This window comes from Hemicordylus capensis, chromosome 3, assembly GCF_027244095.1.
Source record: "Hemicordylus capensis ecotype Gifberg chromosome 3, rHemCap1.1.pri, whole genome shotgun sequence".
In the NCBI taxonomy this organism is placed as follows: domain Eukaryota; kingdom Metazoa; phylum Chordata; class Lepidosauria; order Squamata; family Cordylidae; genus Hemicordylus; species Hemicordylus capensis.
The window spans coordinates 105,937,129-105,956,726 of NC_069659.1; the positions used below are offsets into that span (position 1 = coordinate 105,937,129).

At 39.9% G+C, this 19,598-nt stretch overlaps 1 protein-coding gene across 21 annotated transcripts in view; it reads left to right on the forward strand.

The window, feature by feature from the left end:
• The window catches only part of DMD (dystrophin), a 1,901,967-nt gene that overhangs the window by 1,822,427 nt on the left and 59,942 nt on the right, over positions 1–19,598 (forward strand). For all 21 annotated transcript variants that reach the window (XM_053308495.1, XM_053308494.1, XM_053308505.1 and 18 more), the window contains one exon: positions 15,430–15,596. In XM_053308495.1, coding sequence (XP_053164470.1) covers positions 15,430–15,596 — 167 coding nt within the window. The remainder of the gene's footprint in view (positions 1–15,429; positions 15,597–19,598) is intronic.

Sequence of the window (19,598 nt, forward strand, 5' to 3'; positions counted from 1 at the left end):
CTCTGTGAGGCCCTAGGCCATGCCAGGCCTCGCAGAGGCCATTTGAGCATGCACGGTGGCCATTTTGTTTTCAGCGGCCATTTTAAATAAATTATTTTTTAAAATGGCTGCTGCACATGCTCAAATGGTCCCTGTGAGGCCCTAGAGGCCAGTGCGGGGAGGGGGAACCTTTGCAGACCCCCCACGGCCTTTAGGAAGCCCCCCGAAGGAGCTACAGATTAAAAAATAATTTTAAATTTAATATAATATAAGTCACTATATACATATTCAGTTTGGAACTATGTACAGAGAACCAGGGCTTGTGAATATTGAGTTGAAGCTTATGAGCTAGGATTGTATTCATTCGCTCTTACTTTGCTTCTTTTGATAAGTGAGTTAAATGTGATGTCTTAATCATATGGCTATTAATGGTGAGTTTGTCTTTGAATCAGTGTGAAATCCTTAGTATTAAGCCCCACTGGGAGTTTCTTGCTCTCTTTCTCTCATTTTAACTGTTTTTCTGAAATACTAGAATATATTCCAAGCAGTGACACAGTTTACTCTACATATCCTTTAATTATTTTCAGAGTATCTGGGGAAAGTCAAATTCTCCATTTATTTTTAAAACTGATGTAATAGTGATGCTACAATGCATAGTAGAGAATTAGACAGGCACTTCTGTTTAGTTTTCCAAGTACACCTCCACATAGTATTTGGGTATTTCATGAGCCCCAGCATACGGAAATTTGTAGTTTTCCAGCATTTTTTCGTCTGGCTACATCCACTGCTAAATAGTTTTAGAAATATTAAAAGATTAATGAGCTTGACTTGTATTTTCCAGCTGATATTATGGTAAAGTTATCTGAAAGATGGGTGTCAGATGTTTGGACAGGGGGCGCAATTTCAGTGCTTGCCCTAGGCACTATTTTCCCTAGATACGCTTCTGCCTAAAACACTTGGGGGGGAAATCCTAGAACATTCACTGAGTAGTACCCCACTGCCTTGCGGGAATGGGGTGTAGTTGGCACCTGGCAGCTGACATTTGGCACTGTCCAAAAGAGATTCAAATTGAATATAAGAAATGAAAGTGTGAAATGAATCCTCATAGTGAAATGTTATTATACACTAAAGAATCCAAACACTTGAAAAATAGTGACCACACATTTTACTCCATAACTCCATGTCTACAAGGGCTAGAGCTTAGCTTTTTTTTTTTTTTTAAATGAATGCTGGGAATCTACGGAAATTGATAGGAGGGTTCCAAATCTCTAACTGATTTGAATCGAATCAGGCATGATTCGATTTAGACCCAAATCTAGCCAGTAGACTACAGGGGTGATTTGTTTTGTCTCCTAATCACCCGAATCAGCTAAATTCAGGTACAAATTGATTTGTACCTGAACCGATTTGCACATCCCAGTTCTGCAAGCTATTTTTATTAGTTCATCCTTTCTAAGATGTCATGTGTTGATTTGCTATTTTTAGTCATAATTTATGCCTTTTGCTTTTGCTTTTGTTTTTACTTTAATGATGTGATCTTCTTGCTGTATATTTTGAATTGTATTTCATCAGCTATTATATTGTGATGGTTTGAAATTGATTATTTATATATTTGCATGGCTAAAGACATTGATATTCTGTATATTGGACTTCTTGTCCCTAGTGATCCATGTCTTTAGTTTCTTGTTTTTGAGTATTGCCATAAAAATTCTTTTGGCAGTTCTTATGAAATGCCTTCTGACACCACCTTCACACATCAGAGTCAAGGACTTTTCACTGTTAATGGGGCTGGGCAGGAAGGGAGGAGTTAGATGCTGATAACAAGCCTAGTAATAATTTGCAGTCATGGGAGAGAGTGAAAGCCGGCAGCAACTGTATATCAGAATCTGTGTTCCCAGCCTCTGTAGGTTAGGTACCGTGGCAACAACCTTGTCTGTTATGCATAGCAAGCCAGAAATGTGATGTTTACTGTACCAGGAGATAAGAGGGAGGTGGGGTGGAATCTCCCTGATCTTTGTTTGAAATGCAAGTCCTTGAGAGTAGTGTGGGAGGGAAGTCTGGTTCTGTCAACAGGCATGTGCTTGCAGCACTAGTGTTTGTAAGAGGCAGTTCAAATGGCAGCAAAATTCTCCTAAAGGTACAGTCTTTGTCCTAAGGAATGAGAGATTTTTTTTTATTTGGGTTGCTTCTTGTAAGCTGGATTTTTTCTTTTTGCACATGTTATGAACATTAAAAGGAAGGTACAGAGAAGCAGTCATGGGAGAAAACAATTCTAAGTATGAAATATAGTACTGGGGTTTGTTCATATATTTAGTTCCGCTTCCACTTAATCACAAGCTTTAAGGGTAAATAACAAAAGATACAATAAAAAGGCAAACCCATTTAATATATAAACTGTATAGAAAGTGAAATTCTGCCACAATTCTAACATTAACTGCTGTGAATGCCTGTCCAAATAGGCTCCAGAGGGAGTTGATAACACACTTGCTCCAGACACACGTAAGCTACCACATGTGCATTCATGGTTTTAATTGATGCAAAAACTAGACTCGCAAGTGTGTATAACAAAGGATTGCAGTGTGGACACAGATAAATGTCAATATTACGGTACCCAGAGGAAAAACATGCATGGAGACAAAACTTTTTCAAACAAGAAATAAAGTTCTTTTTTTGTGACGGAACTGCAATTTAGGTAGCACTAAGGATAAAGGCAGTTCCCATAGAGCAGGCCTGCTCAATTTAGGCCTGCTCAACAAGTCCATAATCCCTGGTTATTGGTCACTGTGGCTGGGGATTATGGGAGTTGTAGTCCAAAAACAACTGGGGGAGCTGTTTTTGGACTACAACTCCCATAATTCCCAGCCACAGTGACCAATAACTAGGGATTATGGGAGTTGTAGGCCAACATCTGCAGGAGGACCGGAGTTGAGCAGCCCTGCCATAGACTGAGCAATGAGGAAGGGGGAAATGAGGGAATAAAGACTAACAGCTTGCAGTAGAATGTCGGGGAGAGGGAGAGAGTAAAGAAAAGACAAAGAGATTTGTTAAATGTCCTTTCTGTTGTTTCTTGTGTGACTCCAAGGGAGTACTTCCTACTTCCTGTCCCTGGGGAAGATTTGGGATCCCTCTCTGTGGTGTTGCAGAAGTAAAGCAGGGATAGGCAGTGGAATGCTTGCACAGACCCAAGGTTGTGCAGCTCCGCACAAGTCCACAGCTAACGAAAGAGGAACGCTAGTATTCTTGGGCAGTCATAAGAACAGCCCTGCTGGATTGGGCCCAAGGCCCATCTAGGCCAGCATCCTGTTTCACACAGTGGCCCACCAGATACCACTGGAAGCCTACAGGCAGCAGTTGAGAGCATGCCCTCTCCCCTGCTGTTACTCCCCTGTAACTGGTATTCGGAAGCATCCTGCCTCTGAGACTGGAGGTGGCCTGTAGACCTCCGACTTGTAGCCGTTAATAGACCTCTCCTCCATGAAGTTATCCAAACTCCTCTTAAAGCCATCCAGGTTGTTGGCTGTCACCACATCTTGTGGCAGAGAATTCCACAGGTTGATTATGTGTTGTGTGAAAAAGTACCTCCGTTTGTTGGTCCTGAATCTCTTGGCAGTCAATTTCATGGGATGACCCCTGGTTCTAGTGTTATGGGAGAGGTAGAAGAATTTATCTCTGTCCACTTTCTGCGCACCATGCATGATTTTATAGACCTCTATCATATCTCCCTGCATTTGTCTTTTTTTCTAAACTAAAAAGCCCCAGGTGCTGTAGTCTTGCCTCATAAGGAAGGTGCTCGTGGTCCCTGATCAACTACATTGCTTGCTTCTGCACCTTTTCTAGTTCTTTAATGCCATTCTTTAGATGTGACCAGAATTTTACCCAGTACTCCAAGTGTGGTCGCACCACAGTTTTGTATGAGGGCGTTATAATATTAGCAGTTTTATAGTCAATCCCCTTCCTAATGATCCCTAGCATGGAATTGGCCTTTTTCACAGCTGCCGCACATTAAGTCGACACTTTCAATGAGCTGTCCACCATGACCCCAAGATCCCTCTCCTGTTCAGTCACCGACGGTTCAGATCCCATCAGCATATATGTGAAGTTGGAGTTTTTCATCCCAATGTGTATCACTTTATACTTGCCAACATTGAACCGTATTCACCACTTTGTCACCCACTTTCCCAGTTTGGAGAGATCCTTTTGGAGCTCCTCGCAATCTGTTTTGGATTTCACTCCCCTAAGTAGTTTGGAATCATCTGCAAATTTGGCCACCTCACTGCTTACCCCAACTTCTAGATCATTTATGAATACATTAAAACAACGGTCCCAGTACAGATCCCTGGGGGACCCCACTTCTGCTTTCCTCCATTTATACCTACCCTCTGTTTCCTATCCTTCAACTGGTTATTAATCCATATATGTCCTTGTCCCCTTATCCTCAGTCAGGTGCAGGGATTAGTCCACTGCAAGCCCACAGAGAGAATTACCTTGGAGGCTCCTATCTGGCAGCTCAGTAATATCTGCTCAGGTAGTCTCCAGGCTTTCAGGTAATCGGGCACAAGAATGAGAGAACATCGTCTTTGTCATGAACCCCACCGCCCATTGAGATCATCAGGAGAGGTCTGTCTGCAGTGGCCACCAGCTCATCTGCTTGGGCCTTCTCTGCTGCTGCCCCAAAACCTTGGAATGCGGTCCCTACTGAAAGGAGCTTCCCAATCGCTGACAGATTTTTTAAAAAATTTAAAGATGCATCTGTTCACCCATGCTTCTAATTAAATACTGTTTTAATAGTTTTAACATTGTTTTAAAACATTGCTTTAAAATTTTAAATTGTTGTAATGTGTTGATTTTTTTGCTGTCATTTATTTTAACTAATGTTTTACAATTTTGCTGTTGTCATGCTGTTGTTGCCTGAACAAGAAAAATCAGAGAAAGAAGTTTATGTAATTATTGTACCAATTAACTATCCAGAGCAAAATGAAAACATTAAGACTCAGCCAAAGATAAGTTGCTCAGCAAGAAACAACAAAGGTTAGTTCAAAAAGACTCATATATTACTAGAGAAGAAAATGTTCAAGAGCCTAGAACATGGGTGGGTATTGATAAAATGCTAGCCGATCAAGCTTGCAGTTGGAGAAAAGCTGCAGAAAAACAAATCCAATCTCTGCATAAGAATAATACTTGGATCCTTATGGAGCTGCCTATTGGAAGAAAAACTGCAGGGTGCATATGGGTTTTCAAAGTGAAGCACGATGCAGAAGGTGTCCAACACTATAAAGCAGGGCTAGTAGCTAAAGGATATTGTCAGAAATATGGTGAGGAAGGATCACGATGAAATGATTGCCCCAGTAGTAGAACATTCTTCTATAAGAATGTTCTTCTGTTTTGCAACAGGAAGGAAAATGTACGTAGATCATTTAGAAGTCAAAACTGTATTTTTACATGGTGAAATTAAGGACATTTACATGGAGCAATTGCCAGGGTTTAAGGAATATGGTAAGCAGGGACGTGTAAGCTCCAAAAGAGCATTTATGGTATAAAGCAAGTAGCAAGAACCTGGGATACAAAATGAAATCATTTGCTGGTTAAACAAGGGTTTAGTCAAGGAAAAGCTGACTCTTGTTTATTTAAGGTTTAGAAATAATAGATGGACTTGTATACAGTGTTCCCTCTAACAGAAAATCCCAGATATTGACTACAGCTCCCAGCAACCTCAGCCAAAGCCCACTGCAGCTAGGCATTCTGAGAGCTGTAGTCAACATCATCTGGGATTCCCTCTTACAGGGAACACTGCTTATATACTAATATATGTTGATGATTTGATTGTGGTTAAAACAGAGAAGATAGTGATGAGACTGTAAAGTATTTAAACAAAGAAATAGAAGTAAAGTAATTGGGGAATTATTATCTCAGAGACAGATAGAAAGAAAACAAGATTAAGGTTATCCTCTTAATCAGAAACAAAAGATTACAGACTTGTTAGAATGTCTGGGTCTTACAGATGCTAAGGAAGCTACAGTAACTTCTTGAAGCGAGCTACAAACAACCAGCTTCTTCCAGACAATGGGCAATACCAGAAATCAATTGAAAAACTTCTATATATTGCCACAGTAACAAGACCAAACATTGCAGGAACTATGGGAATTTTAAGCAGGAAATTGAGCACACTCACCAAAAATGACTGGACTGCAGTTAAAAGACTGGGTAGGTACCTTAAGGTACAGCTCATCTAAAACATAAATTGCCAGCAAGTAGTAATCTTAGGCTAGTGGGTTATGTAGAGGCAGAAGGCAGAACATATCATCAATCCACAAGTGGATACCTGTTCTTTTTTTCTTTCCCCCCCCTAGAAGTGGAACAATTAATTTGTATAGTTGAAAGCAAAACACTGCTGCTCTTTCCTCTATGGAAGCAGTCACGCAAGCCTGTCAGGAGATGGCATGGATACATAGATTGTTGCAAGACTTTGGAGTTGATGAAAAGAAACAAACTGAATTGTTTGAGGACAATCAAAACTATATTTTGCTTTCACAAATGGAGAAGATAACATCCAGAACAAAGCATACTGAGACAAAATACCATTATGTACATGATGTACAAAAAAGAGTCTCATTGAGTTGAAATACTACCCAACAGAGATATTTGGAAATGTACAGTACTTATAAAGGCATTGCCAAGAGTTCATTTCCTTGCATTGTGAGAGATGATGGAAGTTGTTAATCGGTGCTTGAACAATTTATTTATTCATTCATTCATTCATTCATTCATTCATTCTATTTCTATACCGCCCTTCCAAAAATGGCTCAGGGCAGTTTACACAGAGAAATAATAAATAAATAAGATGGATCCCTGTCCCCAAAGGGCTCACAATCTAAAAAGAAACATAAGACAGATACCAGCAACAGTCGCTGGGGGTACTGTGCTGGGGGTGGGTAGGACCAGTTACTCTCCCCCTGCTAAATAAAGAGAATTGCCACGTTAAAAGGTGCCTCTTTGCCAAGTTAGCAGGGGATAACTTGGGAACCATGCGAATGAGTGTTAGAAGTGAGAATTCTAAATCACTGCTCTTAGCACCACAGTAACCTATTCTGGCCACTAGAGGCATGATGAGATGCTAATAGGTCTGTCTTGGTCAGTTAGACCTGTTCAGTTGTTATTGAAGGCTATTGCCTGTTTGGGTATGTTGTTCAATGACTCTCTCTTTAGTATGCGATGTTTAGTTTCTTAATAAATCTTTTATTTTATTTTTAAGTCAGCTTACATCTTCAGATAATCTCTTGGACTAAATGTCTTTACCACCAGAGAATACTGTGGTGTATAGGGATTTTAATGTTTCTCCTCACACCCCTCAACAGTCTTGATCTTCAGATTCCTACATGGCTTGGGACCAGGGTATCTGTCAGAATGCATTGACCCATATGAATCTGCCAGTCTCAGATATTTGTCTTAGTTCCTGCTGTTGGCTCCACCACCAATGCAGATTTGGTTGGTGGGACTATTACTAAGACTACCTTCTTAGTAATAGTCTCCTGTCTTTTAAATGCTGTCTCAGAGGTGCTTCATTTTATGTGATTTTTAAAATGCAAAGTGAGACATTTTTGGTGAACAGCACCAACTATTTCCACTTTTTGGTGATAGATTTAGACTATTTTTACCACCTGGACCTGGCAACCCTATTCACTTCATGCATCTGGTGAAGTAGACTGTAGTCCACAAAATGCTGCAATTCATTTGTTAGTCTTGAAGATGCTACAAGACTGGTGGTCTCTATAACAGATTAACCTGGCTACTCTTCTGGAAGTTGTTAGAATATTTGGTGCAACTTTCTTTTTAAAATGGCAAGCAAAATCTGAGATAAATACATAATTATATTGTGTGTGTATTTTTTATTAGAATGTACAATATATCTTTTGAGCATTACCTAAAATTATTGTAAATACCCAACTTTTCCTCTTCCCAAGTTTCTTTGCATATGAATGCCAAAAAAAATTCTTAAATTTCTTAAATTCCATAAATCTGAATATTAGCCATAACAAATAGTTCATTGTAAAACTGGGAAAGGCATCATGAATTTTGTTTTACATTATGCAGTGCTATTGCTGGCAGTTGCATAGAAATATGTTGATGGGTAATAAAAATCTTCTGTTTTCTTTTGGGTATGTTCTGTTGGAATACAAACTCTTCCCTTATGTAAAATCTTCTGCTACTGCTTGGCTGGATGTAGAGATTATTATAAAAATTGTAATAGCAGCTCAGGGAGCAGTCAAGAACTGTCTGTCCTATACTGTCTGACCCTGACAAGCTTTTCTCAATGTGGCTTTAAATCTTCATGTAATGTACTTCATACTAGTTTTGATGCATTATAATGTGGTTAATCTCCTCAAACAGGAGAGATTGTACATAATGTAGGCATAGTGATTAGACCGACAGCTATTGGGATTACTGGCATTCAAAATAATTAAGATGGATATTTTGGATATAATAGGATGGGTTTCATGACATTCATACAGCATCACACCCTCCTGCACATTAAAAGCAACTGCAAGAGGTAATGCTTTTTGCCGGCTGATCTTGGTTTTCCCCCTACATCTTACAGTTAGCATTTCAAAATGCAGACTTCATCTTTTTTTATACCGGAAGTAGCATATGAAAGGATCTTTTACGTATAAGGTGAACATTCATTCCCAGAGTTATTCTTAAAGGTTGTTTCACTGGTAATGGCACAGTTTCCTAAGATAGATTTGCCACTGGGCAAAAAATTGTCTAACTAAAAGCATCTTAGTCTAACCCAAAACCTTTACTGAGAGACAAATATGCAACTATTTATTTATTTATTTATTAGAAACATTTAATATACCGCCCACTCCGAAGACTCCGGGCGGTGTACAAAGACATGCAAAGCAAGATAACATTAAAATTGCATTCTAATTAAAAATTAAAGTAGCTAACAAAAAAGAAAAAAAATAGGTAAACTACAGGGCAAAAGCCTGGCGAAAAAGAAAAGAACAGAGATTTAAAAATCAGTAAGGAAGGGGCTAAATGAATCTGAAGGGGAAAGGGAATTCCAAAGAAGTGGGGCAGGAACCAAAAAGGCCCTTTCATGGGTCCTAGCTCCCCAAACCTCTCAGAAATCAGGGACTGACAAAAGGGCCATCTGAAATGATCTGACTGGATGGGATGTAACTGGATGGGAGAGGCGGGTCTGTAGGTAGACAGGCGCCAGACCCCTCAAGGCTTTGAAGGTCAAAACCAGGACCTTAAATTGAACTCGGAAGCGGATAGGCAACCATTTTGTTTATCTTATTTATTTGTTATTTCTCTGTGTGAACCGCCTTGAGCCATTTTTGGAAGGGCAGTATAGAAATTGAATAAATAAATAAACAAACAAACCTGTGCAATGACTGCAGGAGAGGTGCTACCCTGTCATATTTTCTGGCACCCATGAGTAGGCGAGCCGCTGCATTCTGGACCCGTTGTCGTTTCCAGATCTTCCTCAAAGGTAACCCTAGTTAGAGAGCGTTACAGTCAGTTATGTTGTTTGTCATGGTTTCTTTTTTAAAATCCTGCAAGTGCACACTCCCAAATTCTTCAAAGAGCTATATAACATGTATATTAGTAGTAGTAGTAGTAGTAGTAAGACAGTGATTAAGCTGTATCTATAAGGACGAGGCAAGATTACTGGTATTGATCACCTCTAAAAGTTAAATAATTACTTTCATATTAGTGTAGTATTAAAGAATATGCTAAGCTTCCAAAGTAGTAAATATATATATTAACTCTGAACACTGGAACTCTATGAATGGTGATTGACATCCAGAGCAGTGAACTGCTTGCAGAAGGACTTGCTCTAGTGCAAAACTGTTGCACTAACTAGTAGTGCTATGTCTGGTGCCTTGTTCCAGAGTAGTGTTACATTACTGCAGTGATGCTTGTGGTTGTGCAACTCCAGCACACTTCATTTAATGGGAATTTTCACAAAGAATGCTATTGTAAAATAGCTTTCTTTGGCAATAACCTTTTTAGGAGGTTTGCTTATTCCATATGCAGTTCATTATTCTATATGTCAGCCAATGACTCTTATCAGTAATTCTTAACTTTTAGGAGATCGTGGTAAGACAGGCCAAATGCCTTTCAGTAAATGATGTCAAATGCCCTTCAGTAAATGAAATAATTTCATTTTAATTTCTACTGGTTCTTGGTCAAAGAAGAAAGTTCTATTCTAGCCCACTACCTGATGTGCTGGTTTTTGTGTACAGAGGTGTCTCATGTAGAGAACTTTCAGAAATGTTGTTTCTCCACCAGCAGTTGGATGTGGTACAGTCCCACAAGAACTCTACATTGTGATTGCTGGACATATCTTTAGATTAGGCCTCGGAGAGGCACAGTGCAATGGGAGGAGCAGGCTCTCTGAACCTACATATGGTGCACACATGCACACGCTCCTGTCTGCATATAGAATAGAAAAATATTGTCATTTACGATTGGGATTTTTTTGTTTTTGTTTAGCATATTTTATACTGCCCAAAACGCTCATATCTGTGTTGCTGACAATAAAATAATAAAATAGTTAAATTGCATTATTGTTGAAGGTGTGGTTGTTGAAGAATTATGGAAGCTCCATAATTATTTCAATGTATTTTTGCTTTATGCGGGCATATATGTATAAATATCTGTTACCTAAGATATGTAATGTCATTAGCTTAGATCAGAGACTCTTAAATATTGGTTCCTGATTGGTCCCCAGGGCCAGAGAACAATATAGAAAATTGTAAATCTGTCATAAAACCCCTGCTAACTTGCCAAAGTGGTACCTTTTAACCTGGTGATTCTCTTTATTTAGCAGGGGGAGAGTAACTGGCCCTATCCACCCCCAACACAGTACCTCCAGTGACTGTTGCTGGTGTCTATCTTGTGTTTCTTTCTAGATTGTGAGCCTTTTAGGGACAGAGATCCATCTTAGTGTAAACCACCCTAAACCATTTTTGGAAGGGCACTATAGAAATCGAATGAATGAATGAAAATAGAATAATCTGAACATTCTGTTCCTGAAAAAAACATTAGGAGAAAGTCTGTAATATTGTGTGCACTATTATAAATTCTGGCATGTCAATGCAGTGAATTAGACGGTACACCTGTCAGAAAAGTGTCATAAGTTAACATATAAATTAACAGTGGATGCTATTTATTTTATATGCTGTATGAATTACAAAAAATGCCTTTTCAGTCAGATTGATATGTCATTTTAGGTCAATGTTAATGAAATAATATTCATTACTCAGAATATTATGGGTTAATTTCTTCCCCAAGGAAGGATTTGTGTTTTCCTTTTATCCAAGTATAAAGTAAAGTAAAGTTTTGCCGTCAAGTTGGTGTTGACTCCTGGCAACCACAGAGCCCTGTGGTTTTCTTTGGTAGAATACAGGAAGTGTTATCATTGCCATCTCCTGTGCAGTATGAGATGCTGCCTTTCAGCATCTTCCTATATAGCTGCTGCCCGATATAGGTGTTTCCCATAGTTTGGGAAACATACCAGCAGGGATTCAAACCAGCAGCCTTTTGCTCCCTAGGCAAGTTACTTTCCCGCTGTGCCACTAGGTGGCTTTTTATCCAAGTATAAAAATATCAAAATTATGATCAATGGGATTAAAAAATAAACTACTCTAATTTTAGTTAACCTTTTGTTTGGCATTCACTGCCATATCTTTGGTCTTTAAATTTAGAGATTTATCCTCAGGGACATCTTCCTGGCAGCCAAATAGCACTCTTAGAGGGAGGAGAGATCAGTGGCTCCTCTTCTGCATGCCTTTGGCTGCTTAATAACAATCCTGCTGAGCTCCAAAGCCGTATCTTAAAGAGATACAACTCAGCATCGCAGGACATGTGAGCCACTGTGCTTTAGACTGGTGTGTAGAGTAAAAATGTAAGAGGCTTTTTTTAGCTGATTTGTTTATTTAAATAGCTTTTCAGGGATGTTTGGCCCTAAAATACCTCATTGGTATTCTTCTTTTTATTTAATCAGAATTATTAAGGTCAAGCGCAACTAAAACGAAATACTTCAGGGAAGTAAAAGAAGCCCACAAGAGATGTCCGTGTTGCAAATGAGGCTGTAAATGTCTTAGTAAGGGAGAGGAAATAGAATTGCTTTGCAAAAGTATACTTATGACAGAATGAAGGAGAAAGTCCTTGCATCGTTTACATAGAAATACAGTAGCCCCGAAAGAGAGGTGGATCATGGTTACAGGTTGGGATTTAATAGAAGGGAAATTAAAGAGCTAAAAGAAGTGGTATCAAAGGCCGCAAGAGAATGGAATGTAGTGTGGGGCTGACCTAAGGGACGTACAGTACTTCATTCAGTAAAAATGAAGGCCTGTTACTACAGCAGGCCACAAAATAATACCTCTACACCAACAGGCAAAAAGGAACAAAATCTGGATCTTAATGTACATTTACTGAATGCAGCCTGAATCTTTTGAAAGTCAGAACTACATATTATGAGGCAAACAAAGTGTTTGAAATCATTGTTTGTGTAATAACACCATTGGGGGTTGAGAATCATTTACAGGGGAAAACAGCAGCTGGGTGAGCATGCTTAACCATTTCCTTGCTTGCTGATTTTCACCTACAAATTCCGTCTCATGCAGTACTTAGCTCTTTTCTTTCCAGCCTTGGAGATATAATATAAAACCAGTTGAGAAAGAATAGCTGCTGATGGGGATGATTTACAGGGGGGAATCAATGAATGTGGAAGCACCCACCGACTACTTGTCTTCTACAAATGCCTCTCCACATCTGCATTTTCACTACATCAGCATGCACAAGACTTGACACTACATCTGCTGAGATAATGTGCTCACCACGTGAAGATGATTGGAAGGAAATCTGTTCCCTGCCCCCTTTGCTGCATTAGCAACAATACTGGGTGAGCGGGGGACAGAGTTGCAGGCCCAGCCCGAAAAGCAAGCACACGAGCCGCCATTTTTGTCCCCCATCACATGTTGCAGGTGGACCAATCCGTGCACAGGAGCACCTGCATAAGCAGCCGGCTCAATTCCATTCTCTCTCAGTTGCTCTGTGGACTGGCACCCTCCTGCCCGTCCCTTGACTCAGTGGTGGATATTCCAGTCACCTCTTGGGGCCAAGTAGGGATTTGGGGGGGGGTTCTCAGCTGATTGGCTGTGGTTGATTCCTTTTTCATATATGATTTTGTTAAGGTAGTCACTGGGTTATTTGGTCACTTTACAATTAAGTGCAGGTCAGGGTGAGTTAATTTACATTGGTTTTGGACTGGAGGACCGTTATGGTGAGTGGCAATATGAAGGAAGTCAGGATCTGCTCTCACTTGGATGCATGCCATCAAACATCGCTCAGTGCCTCGTGACCTGGGTTGAGGTGGACTGGCATGCATCCCCTTGTCGGAGGTAACCTTGTGGTCAAGATGAGGTTTGGACTGGTTCCAAGCCGAATCAAAGCACAGTCCTTCACCCTCCAATGGGCATACCTGGACCACGGTTACCCATGCCTTAGTCATGTCATGGCTGGATTACTGTAATGCGCTCTACATGGGGCTGCCCTTGAAGAATATCCAGAAACTTCAGCTAGTGCAAAATGTGGCAGCTAGGGTTTTATCTGGAGCTGCCCGATGGGAGCACATCACACCCATTTTGAAAGAGCTGTACGGGCTGCCGGTTTGTTTCGGGGTCCAATTCAAGGTGCTGGTTTTGACCTTTAAAGCCCTTAATGGTTTGGGCTCTGGATATCAGAGGGACTGCCTGCTCCCAAGGGTTGCTGCCCGCTTGACGAGCTCATCTGAGGGGGCACTGCTCTGGGTGCCAATGATGAGGGAGGCTTGTTTGTCATGCACGCGGGACAGGGCCTTCTCTGTTGCTGCTCCTAGACTCTGGAATGCTCTCCCAGTAGTTATTCGCTTCTCAGTCTCCATCACAGCTTTTAGAAAGCATGTTAAATCTTGGCTTTTTACCCAGGCTTTTATATGCTTGTCTCTACTGCTGCTCTTTGTACTTTGTATTTTGTATTGTTTTTATACTTGTGTCTTAAATTTTTTAATCAATTTGTCTTATATTTTTATCTTAATAGTTTAACTATCATTTTTATAGTCTTGTTTTTAAATTTTGCTATAAACCACCTTGGGATTGATTTAATGAAAGGCGGTATATAAATTTAACAATCAATCAATAAAAATACCTCCTATGAGATTGGGCCACATATGGGATACCCACACTTTAGTCCAATTGCTCGTTGCAAGTTTGTAATTATTTAATAAAGTGGCCCTAGTTTCTTCCAACTACATGTGTCCTTTCATTGTTTGGGTCTGGGTTCACAATGCAGTAGGTTAGAAAGGTTGTCTGAATCAGAAAGATAGTGGGTTAGAACAGATTCCCAAAGGGGATACTGTTAGCCCTAGGGGTGCTTGAAGACTCCAGGGATTACTCAGAGCCCTTGTTCCTTCCCATCTGAGGATTGCTCACATCCTCAGTGATGTGTTCACTTGAAGGAAGAGGAAAGTGGAGGGGGAAAGTTCTCCTCCTGTGCTCCTGATCGGATAGCTTCATGCTGAATCTCAGCATATTCCTCTCAGCTTGACAAACAGACTTCAGGAAGTTAGCACTGAGCACTCCCATTGAAATTAATAGGGCTCAAACTTGTCCTACAAAATTCTTATTGAAATTAATTGGACATATTTATGTGGCTTATTAATTTCGGTGCAAGTACTCATGAATTTAATCTGGATGTAAGCCAGTGACTGGAAGAGCCTGTCTCATAAGTATAACATAAAAATTTTTATATGTGAATACAAGAGAACCAGTCAAGGAGGTCCGATCTGCGGTTACACATTTCCGCGGTCGGGTAATTGGCACCCAGCCTTGGTATACGCAGGGGAGGGGGAAAGCTAAAAAAAATGTTAAGTCTACATAGCAGATTGGGGGTGTCTGGGAATGACCTCTGAGGTAATTTCTGGCCACCATTTTGTATTCAGGAACCATTTTGTGGCTCCTTTTCAGATAAATTGTTTTTAGAACCCTGATTTTTCTCCAAAAAAGGAAGTCGATTTAAGTCATTTAGGGGGCATTGCTGGATTGCTGGAGACTCGTGGAGGATGGTAGGACACTTGCTTTGCATTTCCCCCCCTTTTTTGCCCACCCCCCCCCCTATTTTCCGTGCCATTCAGAACCTAATCCCGCAATCCCATTCACTTAATGCCTTGGTATTTGCGGTTTCAGTATCCATGGCAGTAGTTCAGAACAGAACCCCCACAAATACCAAGGTCCTCCTGTATATACAATACAAACACACTAAAAATCAATATGAGGTATCTGAGCTTATGGTTTGTGACAGAAGGGCTACACTTCTTTTAAAAAGAATCCCTGGTTAGAAGAACGAATTAGCAGAGTTCCTGAATGATTCCCTTTCTCGTTTTTCCCCCCCTCCTCATAGGCCAATAACAAGCCTGAAATTGAGGCAGCCCTGTTTCTGGATTGGATGAGACTTGAACCACAGTCAATGGTATGGCTGCCAGTGTTGCATAGGGTGGCTGCTGCTGAAACCGCCAAACACCAAGCCAAGTGCAACATCTGTAAGGAATGTCCAATTATTGGATTCAGGTAAAATAGATCACTATTGATAATGTGTTCTCTTATGGTGCCGCACTTTGCTCTAGCTACTAAATGAAACAGAAAATAATTTTATTTGCTTAATATCATTTTAATTGCCAGTTGAGGGGCAGCCATCAAGTACTGCGGCTTTACTTATTTACCATATTTAAGAGCACTGAACTCGTATGTTCTTGCATGAACAGGTGTATAGAGACAGAACTATGTATTAATTTCCATGCTTCTCTTTTCTTCTCCTATAAAAGGCAGCTTCCTTAACTAACTGCTTGTTTTATATTCCTTCTATTGTGTGAAACCAATCATGCTGTTTGAATTGCATCACAGTCACTTTCCAAAATGTTGTAAAACAAGCAGTGGTAAACTCATCAGAATACAACAATCTAGAGGACGTTTCTTAAAATAATCCTGACATGCTGGAAACTCCCATTATATAATGATCTTCAGAATGAGATCTTTTCATTCAGAATGTGTCTGTTCATTCTTCAGAATGTGTCTGCTCAGCCTATCATCCTGCTAACAACCATATTAATCCTAGAATCTAAAATGCTGTTGACATATTTAGGCATCTGGATCAACAGCATGGTTACTATAGCAGTGAATAAGCCACTATGATGCAAAATAGCTATGGATTGGTATGGCTGTTCAGAATCCACTTAACCATTAGGTAAATACTTGCTTTCAATTATGTCTAAGCTTGTTTTATCACTTTATTTACTAATAACTGCTTTGTATGGTCTGTGTGCTTTTCATTCACGTGGATTTCTTTGCATTGGTATTTATCCTTCTGTGCATCAAGCTGTTGACAAAGAGCTTTTTATAATTATCTCTTTAAAGCCCAGCTTGATGATTGACAGTGGTTGCATCCACATAAAAACACCATCATCTTGTCTTTCAAAGAGAGTAACTGGGTGACCTTGCCTGGATGCAGTGAGCAAATGTATGAAAGGAAAGGTTCCTTCCTTCTCCTCCTTCAGCTTGATTTAAAGTATTGGATGTCAAGAAGTAATATATAACCATGGAAATATTTGTTTTTAGGAATCTTTTTTCCTCTATAAATGTCACAGCTTTTTTTGAATTACTATATTAATTAAATCAACATATTGGTATACTGCCCAAAACACAAGTCTCTGTGAGGTTTACAACAAAACAATAAAAACTACTAAAAAGTTTTTAAAATTACAATTTAAAATTTAAAACAATGTTAAAACTATTAAAAACCATCAAACTATTTAAAAAGTATCTAATTAAAAGCCTGGGTGAACAAATGCATCTTGACTGCCCTTTTAAAAGTTGTAAGAGACGGGGAGGCTCTTATTTCAGCAGAGAGCATGTTCCAAAGCCTCGGGACAGCAATGGATAAGGTCTGTCTCCGAGAAGGTACTAGACAAGCTGGTGGCAACTGCAGACAAACCTCTCTTGATGATCTCAAGGGGCAGTGTGGCTCATAGTAAAGAAGATGTTCTTTTAAATACCTAGGGCTAAGCTGTTTAGGTCTTTATAGGTTATAACCAAGACCTTGTATTTTACCCGGAAACTTAATGGCAGCCAGTGTTGGTCTTTTAAGATAGGAATGATATGGTTTCCTCGAGATGACCCAGAGGTCAATTTGGCTGCAACATTCTGGACCAACTGCAGTTTTCGGACTACATACAAAGGCAGCCGCATACAGAGCACATTGCAGTAGTCAAGTCTGATGACCAGCGGATGTACTACTGTTCTGTGGTCATTTATCTCAAGAACAGACATAGCTGGCAAATCAGCCAAAGTTGATTATGGATTATGATGTCATAATCCATACACAACATAGTGTGGGTAACATCATGTTACCCAATCTAGCCATTTTCCCCATCATAAAATATCAATTTCTGTTAGTGTGATGATCTGTATGTATCCTTTTAATTGGAGATTTCAGGGTTACAATGGAAATTTTATATATGGGAAGCATACGCTAGACAAATCATAGGCTCATTCTACTTGCCAGTTAATTAAAGTCTTGTTCATATGGGAGTTGAACCTTGATTACAATGCTGAAAGAGCCAGGTTCTAGCCCCTAAACAACATGGACAAGTGGAGGAATTTTTTGTTCCAGTGTGTAAGTTTCAGGCCAACCTGTGTTCGGAATCTGAAAAAAATCAAGAATGCAGATTGACCCTGAGTTCCAAGGACATGTTGAATCATCCATGAGATTGGAATGCATTTGAATGTCTGCAAGGAATTGACTGAAGAAAGTCACCTTGTATCAGACAAATTGGTCAGCTGATATTGTTGCCTTCAGCAGGATTTTTCAGGTGTTAAATAAGATTGTCTTTTTGTCTCTTCCCACACCTCAGGCTATATATCTATGAAATTATCATCTTGTGGTAAAGACTAGACTGTATAATCTGTAGCTATCCCCATTAGTTCACCATTAAGTCCATTAGTGTGGATTTTAGCCACTAGCCGCATCTCATTAAACTGTATTGGCCAACAATCCAACTAACAAAATGCCTGTGCTTCTAATGAAGCTATGGTGCTTCACATGTGTTGCTACCACCTTCCAAACTACAGCAGTATTTGTGTGGCAGGGAGTGGGTGCCTGAGAGTTACACAGCCCTCAAGGACCCATTTCCGGATTGCAGGGAGTACTTCTGTGGTAGATCAGCAAAAATCAACCCCACCCCATCCAAACTGATGAATTTTATGCCACACTTCTTGCAGATAAGAAATCTTCTATCACACACAAGGTTACTATATTTTGTGTGGCCGCTGTTAAGATCTGCCAGCAAATAATTCCTACCCTTTAGGTCTTTCCGTAAAACCTTTACTTTGTTGGTGTGTTGTATGATAGATTTCTTATCTGAATGTTGTATAATTTGTTGTGATCTATGATTGTAATAAATCAATTCATTCATTCATTCATCCCACACCCTGTGAGCAGTAGAGCACTGCTAGTAATGTTAGCATTCCTCATGGGGCACTGGTGCTTCATTAGTCAAGATCTTGGCAATCAGATTTACGGGCTTTATTAAGTTCTCCCCAGTTTATTTCAATAGGACTAAGACATTTCTCTAGACTTAACTCACCATTTTGCTTCATCCCATAATCCATACAAATAATCTATCTGCTATGTAGGCAAGTTTGTGGACCTGTTTTTCATTTGTGTAGTCCACAGTTCTGAACTAGTTCTGTTCATAACTAAGTTTAAGTTGTACAACCTAACTCTCAGTTCTTCTTTACCTCTGAGGGTATGTGTTTATGCCAAGCATGTTGTTTTTAGATCTAGAGATTTATTTGCAGGGGCATGCAAATGATTTTACATCTCCATTACCACCTTCATGCCACATCCAATCCAACCCCACCCCAGCACAGCAACTGGTATATAAATACCAGTGGCTGTTGCTGGTATCTGCCTTATGTTTCTTTTTGGATTGTGAGCCCTTTGGGGACAGGACCATTATTTAGGTATTATTTATTCTTCTATGTAAACCACATTGAGAACTTTGGTTGAAGAGTGGTATATAAATATTCATAGTCGTCGTAGTCATAGTAGTGGTTTGCTTAAATGTTTGCCTAATTCCAAACAGAGTGCGGGGGGGGGTAGTTTTAATTATTTTGGTGTTCCATCGAGATTTGGAGGGAAGGGATGTGCACGGTATATTTTCTCTCTCCTTTAAATGTTACAGATCTGGATCGAGATCCATTGAGATCCAAAAGAATGGGTACTGCGCGTGCGCAGGACTCTCGCGGTAGAATGCTGCAGCTCGTTGAAATGACCGAGCCCCACCTCCATGCCTACAGTGTGCTTTTTAAAAGCAGGCCAGGCAATGTCCTGCATCTAGATGTTCTCACTTTCTGTCTAACAGCATGGCGCATCAGCTTTTGAATAAAATCCTACTTAACCAAAGGAAGTCTTCCACCAGACAAAATTGGTACTGGTTTGCTGACAGTTTGAGTACCTGTGGAAACCATAGATGCCTTGGCCACCATCAAGTCACCAGAATACATGATGTAGGA